Below are 9,059 nucleotides of genomic sequence, written 5' to 3' on the forward strand. Positions count from 1 at the left end.
GCCTTAATGGCACCGTTCTTTGGTTTTGGGCTTTTTCCCCCTAAACGATAGGGTTTTTATATGAAATTCAAGTTAAAGCAAGTCTATAGATTTTTATTATTTTTAGATGTGCTCTTTTTTCACAGTTGAATTTTGAGTACTGCTTTCTAGCACCTTAATGATGGTAGAAGTGCTTAGAGCTAGGGATAATATATGTACATTAAAGGAGAATAATTTGTGTGCTTTTTAGGTTTGAGGTACTGTTTCCTAATCATATTAATTACTTGGAATTCTTTAGAGAAAGTAAAAAGATTTGCACTGAATTCCCCTAATTACTTAATTGACTTTATTTACATATATCGTACTGCATAAATTATATGCAAGTGCATCCGGTTCCTGAGAGGGAGAATCTCTGTGTTGGTCTCATGTTTCTTCTGGCAGCTGTTATGTATAGCTATGTCATGGCCAAATAAATGATCCTAGAATCCTTTGAGTCGGCTGTCGCTATACTGAAATGCAGTGGTAGACGATAGGAAGGATTCAGCAGCATGAAGTTACAACAGGTAGCGGGATGGGGGAGCTGAGGCAGGAAGCATGTAGATTAATTTCTTGGAAGCGATAAACTTCTGTAACCGATGTTTCTGCAGTAGGCAGCACTGTGACCTTAGCAGCGAACTGTTTAACCTTTCTCCGTTTCCTTGTATGTGAAATAAATAGCAGTGCTTACCTGCCCTTCAGGTTTGTTACGAGGTTTGGATGAAGCAGCTTGTAGTATGGCTGTTACGTAATTACGAAGATTGAGCATTGCAGGAGAGCGTTTCAAGGAAAAAAAAATCCGCTCGCGTGGTGTAGTGTTTTGATTAATAAGTATTGACATCAAAGTAAATCTTACCTTTCCGTACTGTTCAAATTCCCACCTTGTGGGTCTTTGCCATTTTTGCAAGACAGCTTTAACTGGCAGTTTGCATTGTTGTGGAACAGCACAGAAACGTAATTGTATCTTGCTGCAAAAGGGGGGGAAGAATCTTGCGGAGACTCTGGCGTGGAGTGTTTTATGTTTCCTTTCCCTGGGAGGAGCTAAGAACAGATTTTCATGTTCTTAACTAAGCCCATGGCCACCATCTTACTTTGTTTTTTCACAAAGGTCGGTGTTTTAAATGTGTCCCGAGTTGTCAGAGGCCCATTTCTCATCTTGCAACTCCTTTTTGGCTCAGATTAAGTTGCGTTATATTCAAAGTTAACATTTGTCTGTTCTCTTTTCAGTGTGCAAGGAGCCCCCTTACAAAGTGGAGGAGTCTGGCTACGCAGGCTTCATTATGCCCATTGAAGTATACTTCAAAAATAAGGTAGAATCTGATTTCTGGTCTTCTAATTGTTTTGAGATGTGCCAGAGCCTGAAACTGCCTGACAGAAAGACTCTAAATTATGTGACTGTTTTATGTGTGTGTTTTTTATTAGTCTAATAAATAGAATTTAACTGGGAGTTGGAAGCTCCTGCCAGACTTCAAAAGAAAGCTTTTGGCAGAAATGGAATTGTATAGAAAGGTAATATCAGGACAGTGTGATGGTCCTAGAGATTCTGAACAGAGATTGTACCACTTGTAACAAGCTTCTCTAGCATGGAAAATATTAAAGCAGTTTAAAATATTTTATGCAAATAGGGAAGTAAATAAACGTAAACCACTGATTTTATAAACTTTTGTAAATACTGTGATGACTGGCAATATATTAAAAAAATCCATTTTTTGTTTGCAACCTTATTAAATGAACTGTACAGATATAAAAATTTGTATAGGCCCAAGACAAAGATTTGCATATATAGGACAGAAATTTACAGCTGTGTTAAAAATATTGTTGTTCTGATTCAGTACTCTCCCAAAAAGAAAACACTAAATATTTTAAATCTTAAGATGCATTGCCAACAAGTATATGAAAGTTAAAATTTGGGATTTATTGCTTGCTTTAATTCTTACCACAGAGGTCACATGCTACATGACTTGAAGAAGGTTATGAAAATAGGGATTTGGGCACTTGCATTCATATTAACTCGGTTTCAGTTAGATTGTTTTGTTAAACATGAATACTGAATCTTTCTGGTTTTGATTACTACTTAAATAAAAAAAAAAGTTCTGCTTATTATCCCTAAGAGGGGAACCTAAATAAACTAAAATTTGACTATTAAGCCACATCGCTATAATGTATGCTCTCACCCCTACCCCCCTCGACCCTCCAAGCACAAGCCATTACCCCGGGTTTTGTTGACAGCAGACCACATCTAACAACCTAATTCTGTTTGGCTTCCCAGCGTCCTTTCCCATTGTACCTCCCACAAACGTATCCATCTATAGTTTCCTTCTCGCCCCAGTCTAGCACAGTATACTCTGCTGGCGGTGTCATTTGTGAATAATTAACATCTTAGTTTGGTTTTTTGGCCTACCGCATTGCTCTTACCCCAGTTTATGAGTCTGAGCAATAAGCCAAATAATGAGACTGAACCACAAGAAGACTTGTCTTCTAAACCTGGGAACGTTTTGCCCACAACTTTCTTTTCAGTGGGTGGGGTAAGCCAAAAGGATGTGAAGAGAAATGGCAGTTAGAGGGTAGGGGACGAAAGTTGTTGATAGAAGCAGCTTTTTTGGCAAACACTGAAAACTATGACTTGAGTGCAGAAAAAAAAACTCAAAAGCTTAGAAGTAGATTGACTTCTGGTGGCTTTTCTGAGGTTTTGGATGGAAATCAGGAAACTCTTCATCTGCACTGTATGCTGTCTTAATTCAGGTTCAAAATCTACCTTTACGTTCCTGACCAAAAAATGTCAACTTCTCCATGCTGATTTCATGTAAGGGGAATCTTGAATGACTGTGGTGGATGAACTATGTTTTGTTTCTACTCTTACTTTTTATTTTTTCCTTTCTTTCTTCACGCAGTCTTTTCTCACGCTTGCCTTTTCCCTGCAGGTCTCCAATGGCTTTGTCTTTCACAAGTCCTCAGATCTTTCTCCTCATTTCTGCCTCTCCTATATTTTTTTTTGTAGGTGCACTTGTTTGTAATGACTGTCGTCTGCATTCGTATGCTCTCTTTCTCTCTGTCCCTTATATTCATATGCTCCTCACAGAATATGGAACTGGCAGCTTGTCTGAATATAACTTGGTTTCACACCCACCGAGGTCATCACATCTCATTGTTTCTATAAACACGTGACTGCGTAGTTGTTCTTTCTAGCATTAGGGGTAGGATGGCTTTTATAAATAAGGGAAATAGGTGGTCTCTTAGTGGAAACAATGGAAGTCGCAGTTAATTTAGGAGAAGGCGGTTTGTTTTTGGCACTTTGGTTTTCAGAAAGATGAAAAATAAATAGGAAATCAGGTTTACCTGCAGACTTGTTTTCAAAACTACAAATCTTCAAAATACTTACCTTTGCCCTGTTTTTTAGATGCGTGCATTATGGAGAAGTTCTTTTCCACTTTTAAGCTGATTGACGAATTGACTAATTAAAGGAGTTTCAGACAGCCCCTCCCATTATTAAATTCGGGCAAGTGGTGGTTGAGGGAAAATGTGACAGCTTCCGTCTTTCAGCACGTCATTTGAACAGAGACGTGTTCCCAGGTTCAACCATGAACTGGAAATACGTGAGCTACACTGAAGTTGTTTAAAATTTGTTTCTACTGCTTAAAAGTAATTTTTCCATCCTTATGTCAGCAAATGTTATATTCTCTGCACATTTGGAAGTTAATCATGGTGCTTACGATTGCTGGAAGCTTAGAAGCTGCCTGATGATGTGAAGAGTTTGGCTTCTCTGACCACTATGCCTGGTGATAATGTCATCTTGAAATACTAAGAGCTATGATTATTTTCAGTAAGTGGAGTTGAAGGAAAGGTAAGGGGTAAATACTTCTGCAAAGATAGAAATGCAAAGGCAAAAGCTAAGCAAAGACTGGGATATAGTAGAAATTAAAAAGATTGGGAAAGAGGAGGAGTGTCAAATGCTTAGAATACAGCCTACTTTCTCCTGCATTAAATAATGTGACATTAAAGCACCAAATAAATAAGTCTTTACTACTTTGATACCATATGTTCGCTCTGATTTCTGTAAACCTGTTGACACTGGTGGGGATCAGCTGTTGTGTGTAGAGCGTATATTGTTCTGAATTTGCCTGAATTGATTACAGCATTTGGGACTCATCCTTGAATAACTCTTTTCAAGTAGATGTTTTGGATTGATTCTGGGATTGGGTAGAAAATGCTGGTTCGTAGGTTGCTGGGCAGGAGCAGTCGGGTGGGTCTTTCTGGCCATATGCTCCCTACCTTCTAGCATGTTTTTGTTGATGTGTGTCCTCTCAGTTAAAACAAGAGTTGCAAAGGCTTTGGGATTTGTTTATCGATGCATGTTTAGCTTTGTAAAGGTGAGAAGAGAAAGGATTTAAAGAGGGAGTGAACTAATCTGTGGAGGTTGATCTTTGCCATGGTTGGCTGAATTTTTTTTTCCACAGTTTAAGCCTCCTTTCTTAGCCGTTTCCTTTCCCTGTTCTAATTTGTTACTAGGATGATAAATAGTGGTTCTCAGAGCGAGTGTACTCTTTGCTTTGGCTAAGAAACATGGGCCTGTTCACTGCTAAGGAACAGTTTTACTAAGAATGGCTTAAGAATGGTTTTAATGAAATTCATCAGGGATTTTTTTTTTAGTCAACTTTGCATAAAACTGCCCATTAACTCTTTGTGTTGGAGTACTCTTTTTGTTATCGTTGTTGTCTGGAGTAGGAGAGTCAGTGCTTTTGGCCCCACTGAGGCTTTTGGTGCCTTTCTGTCAGACAGGGAAGTGCCAGCAGAGTATTAAAAAAGGTGCAAGAGCCTGTTCTTATCCTCTACGAGCATAGTTGTGCCGTGTGGGCATGTGTTTGTCCTTCCTGTGCTGTAATTCAGTTCCTCAGTAAGTAGGTGCTTTCTCAGTCTTGTCATTTGAATTACAGAATATATATTTCAAATATTGCAGTGAACCTGGACAGTTTGTATATCTGAGCTTTCTGGAGAGTTGCAGTGGTCTATACAGGCCACAGGACTTGCAGTCTCATTTGATATTGGTGGCCTGCTGGAGCCTTTGCCTCTGTAACTGAACCTGAAAAACAAATGGCAGGGTCTCAGCAGGTTGAATGATAAAGCTTTTGAAAGCACAGTTGACTAATGATAGTCGATCATTTGGGATTGTTGGACTGAAAATGTTAGTATGCTATTTTTATTTTTAAACCCTTTGTGTTCCTTCCTATAATGAGGGCTGCTGTTAGTGGCTTCTGGTGCTTGAATCAATACAAACTGGGTACAATAAATGCGTTGCTGTTTTTCTACTGCTCTTCCCCTTCCCTCTCCCCCACTCAATTTCAACAGTCTTGAGGCTTTTTCCATGGCCCCATTGTTGTCTCCAAATACATCTTATAGTGGCATATGTTGTAATCTGGAGGCTGTAATACAGGTATGACTTTGGTATTCATCCCGTTACCCTTTTTGCATCCTAATCAAATTAGATCAATCCCACACACACCAAAAGCTAAAGGTCTAGTATAGTTTCATGCTATTCTGATATAAGGCAGGGGATATTAATGCAACGTGGATAAGATGTTGTATTAAAGTTTCTTTAAAGATACTACCTCCCAGTTTCAGTGCTAGAGATAAAAGGCTTCCAGTATTTACATAATGGATACATGTAACTTGGACTTTTTCTATTAGTGAAAAGGGAGATAAGCAAAGAAAGCAGAGAAATCTGTTTGATTTTTCCAGTTAGGTTCAAAATAAAAACATGCATATTTTACCCCCTCTGCAGTATTTATAGGTGTGATATATAAAATACATAGAAAAATATTGGAGAAGGGAGAAATTATTTGTGTTTCAGAGTAGGAACTCGGTGGAGACATTGTAGGTGGGTTGCACGTGTGGCAGGGTAGGTGGAACTGGAGATCAGTTAGCACTACGTGTCAGGACTGTGCCATCAGGAAGGTATTGGCTTGTGAAATACTCCTAAGGAAGGTTGCTGAAGAGCCCGTCTTTGCATGAGGCATTTGATTTTACTTAAATTGCGGTGTTATTGGGGCTGGGTCTGCACAGCTTTGAGGAAAGGAGGAGTAGATTTAACCTGGTAGTATTTATTCAGTGTTTCTGAAAGTTGTGGAAGGAGGAGTAAAACTTGTCATTTTGTCTAGCCTTTAGGCAGAAGCATTTGTTGCTCACATTTTTTAGGTCTGCTCTGTATTGTCTTACTTACCAACCCTGCAGTACTTTCTTGTGTGCTGCTGATGAGTGGTGAATCTTTTTTTTACCTTTTTCTGTCGTAAATTAATAGGTATTGTCAGTTTACCCATTCTTCTATCTGAGCAGACTGTTTTCCTGGCCAAAACACCCGGGCTGTGTGTGTTTCAGTAGCCGTTCAGTGTGGCACATTGATAGGCATCTCCATATGCTGAGTAGATTGCAGTGCCTGGCAAGGAAGCGTTGTCAAAAGTGGCAGCTTTACTAGCCATGCCAGCATCATCTCTAGTATTTGTAAGAGCTAGTAGATTATTAAATGCTTCTCTTTGAGCAGTGAGTGTATTTTCCTAATTTTCAAACAAAGTAATAGACTTCAGATGGCAGAGAGTTCCAAAATGCTGTTCTCTGCTATTTTACTTAACCCTGTAAAATCTCAAAACAGATAAGGGTGTTTCGTGGGCTTCTTAAGAGTGTAACATAAGGCTACTTGCTTCAAAAAATGAATATTGGGCTATTCGCTTTTAAATGTCCTGTCTCTAAGCGGGGTGGAAGACTAGTCAAACGGGTTGTACAAGCCTGGAAAGGGGGTTTCATTTATACAGACGTTATGAACCGGTTACGGATAAATGACTCTGTCAGGCTGGATCTGTGGCAAAAGGGAAGTAGTGTTCGATGTTATAGTTATTGAATAACCATGAGTCTGCTTCCTTGGTGTGCTAGATTTTTGTAGATAATTTTGTTTTATGGCCTTCTAAAAGTGATTTATGAGCTTTATGCGCACGCTACCAGTGAAATTCTTTTGATTTGTGTTTAAGTGGCAAAGGGCACACCCTGCCTTAAAAACAGGACAAGGAAATTTTAACAAAAGACTTTGAAAAATTCCTCCTCTTAAGAAAAGTGCCAAAAGAACTTTAACCCATTGCTTGAGAACTCAGAAGAAAAATAGAGCAACTTCAGTGTTCGTAACAGTGCAGTGGCAGACAGGAAGCTGGAAAACAGTAAAAATAAAGCGTAATGTACTCGGCTTTGGAGATTGGGGGGTGGAGTAGGGGGATTCACTGGATGGAGGGAAATTCACAGCTGCTGCAAATAAAGCTTGGCCCTAGTTTTGTGGTACACACTTCTAGTTTACTCCTCTGGCATGAGATTTAAGGGGCAGATATAAACTGAGGTTCTAAGGTGGCTTGCTCAGAGGTGCCATATCAGGTTAACCATTTCATGTCCAAATTGACCACTGAATTTTAATCTGAATAACCACAATATCTACCAGTTAGAAATGGATGTGATCCATCTTTTCTAAAGCCTTTCTTGGAAGTAAGGCCCTTTAGAAAAGCTTATGGTCTCAGAGAGCAACAAAATATCCACAGAAAGTAAGTCTCTCCCCTTTTCAATTTTACTTGTTGACATCAAGGGTTGAATATCAGAAGGTGGAATCATCTAAGGGTAAAGCTTGGCTTGTGTGTATAGCTGCTACTCAAGCAGGAGTACGTGAGGTGGTGTTGCAGTATGAAAACAGACTGCCTGGACCTAAGTTCGTAGGGTGAGAAACTACTACACTCTATTGCAGCTCCAAGCAGCAGGATGTGTAGATCCCAACGTGTTGTTTAGAAAGGCTTTGAAGTGTGGCACTGTGGATTCAGTGTGGCTTTCCATTTAAAGTTAGAGGATGTGTAGGTCCAGGTCAATTGAGAGAAATTTTCCTTGGTTTCCCCCCCCCTTCCCACCTCCCCCCACGCCCCCAATGGTTGTTTGGAGAGAAGAACCTTTTAGGGAGGACCGGATGGGTTAAGCTTTGGAGTGTCTTGAGCTATAATCATTAGCTGTCAGTGAAGGCAGTAAAGGAAAGAATGTTTATTTGCAGCTTTTTGCTTTGAGACTTTTGTACTCGTTCTTTTAGGAGTGCTGTAATCTTAACTATTCACTTGGGTGGGGGGCTTCTGATGGCCTGAGACCATACAAAGGATATTTTAATGATCGTGGTACTTGGCTAGGGCTCGGTTCCCAGGGCGGTCGTGATCTCTGAGTTGGGAGAAAAATCACATTGAAAAACTGTCTTAATTTTACAAGGAGTGGAAGCTCGTCAACAGAGGTACAATAAATATTTGGGACGTTCTCTGATGCTTTTGAGTCTGTATAAAAAATGGGATACCTAAGATAAAAGGGAAATTAATCTGCTGCCCCTCTCCTGCTCTGAAAAGAAACAGGCAAATGACAAAGCGGAGCTCTGATAATGTGGTGGCATACACGGCTTTTGACTAAAGCCTGCTTTGGCTAATATATCCAAGATCAATTTATTCTATGTTGTAAACTAGGAAAAGCATTTTAGAAACCTTTCTTAGGCCACATTTGGATTTCTATTCATCCTTCATTTAAGTTTATTAGACTTTGAGGGACCTTCTACAGCTGCTGTTTGAACTCCAGTGTAAGCACGCACATGCAGAGTTCACTAATGATTCAGTTAATGAGAACGGTCCTAGAAAAGAGGAAAATGACAAGGCAGTGTATTTTGCAAGTATTTTTCTTTTTCCTCCCATTCATGTGTTTTAGTAGACATTGAACCCTTTCAAGTGCGCATGGATTCTTGAGGACTTTTCCAAAAGAGGGTCTGAAGACCCTCGTGTTGGTAGCATGTTCTTGCTTGTTAATGGGAGACAATTCCGTTGTACGTGTCTGCTTAGATGTCTGCCTTCCCCTGTTTGGGGAGTTAGGATCCAAGACCTTGACTCCCAGGTGGGCTTAGGATACTGATTTTGATGTAAACCGGGTGTGGTTACCACACTTTTTATTATTAGAGGTATGGTTTGTACAAGAAATGGCTTCTTCAGCGACGTTGGTATCCACCAAGC

At 39.8% G+C, this 9,059-nt stretch overlaps 1 protein-coding gene across 1 annotated transcript in view; it reads left to right on the plus strand.

Moving 5' to 3' along the window:
• The window catches only part of MLLT1 (myeloid/lymphoid or mixed-lineage leukemia (trithorax homolog, Drosophila); translocated to, 1), a 27,779-nt gene that overhangs the window by 3,700 nt on the left and 15,020 nt on the right, over window positions 1-9,059 (plus strand). Inside the window, exon 3 of the mRNA XM_009323423.1 lies at window positions 1,243-1,325. Within this exon, the coding sequence (XP_009321698.1) occupies window positions 1,243-1,325 (83 nt within the window). The remainder of the gene's footprint in view (window positions 1-1,242; window positions 1,326-9,059) is intronic.

This window comes from Pygoscelis adeliae, unplaced genomic scaffold, assembly GCF_000699105.1.
Source record: "Pygoscelis adeliae isolate BGI_AS28 unplaced genomic scaffold, ASM69910v1 Scaffold590, whole genome shotgun sequence".
Lineage (NCBI taxonomy): Eukaryota > Metazoa > Chordata > Aves > Sphenisciformes > Spheniscidae > Pygoscelis > Pygoscelis adeliae.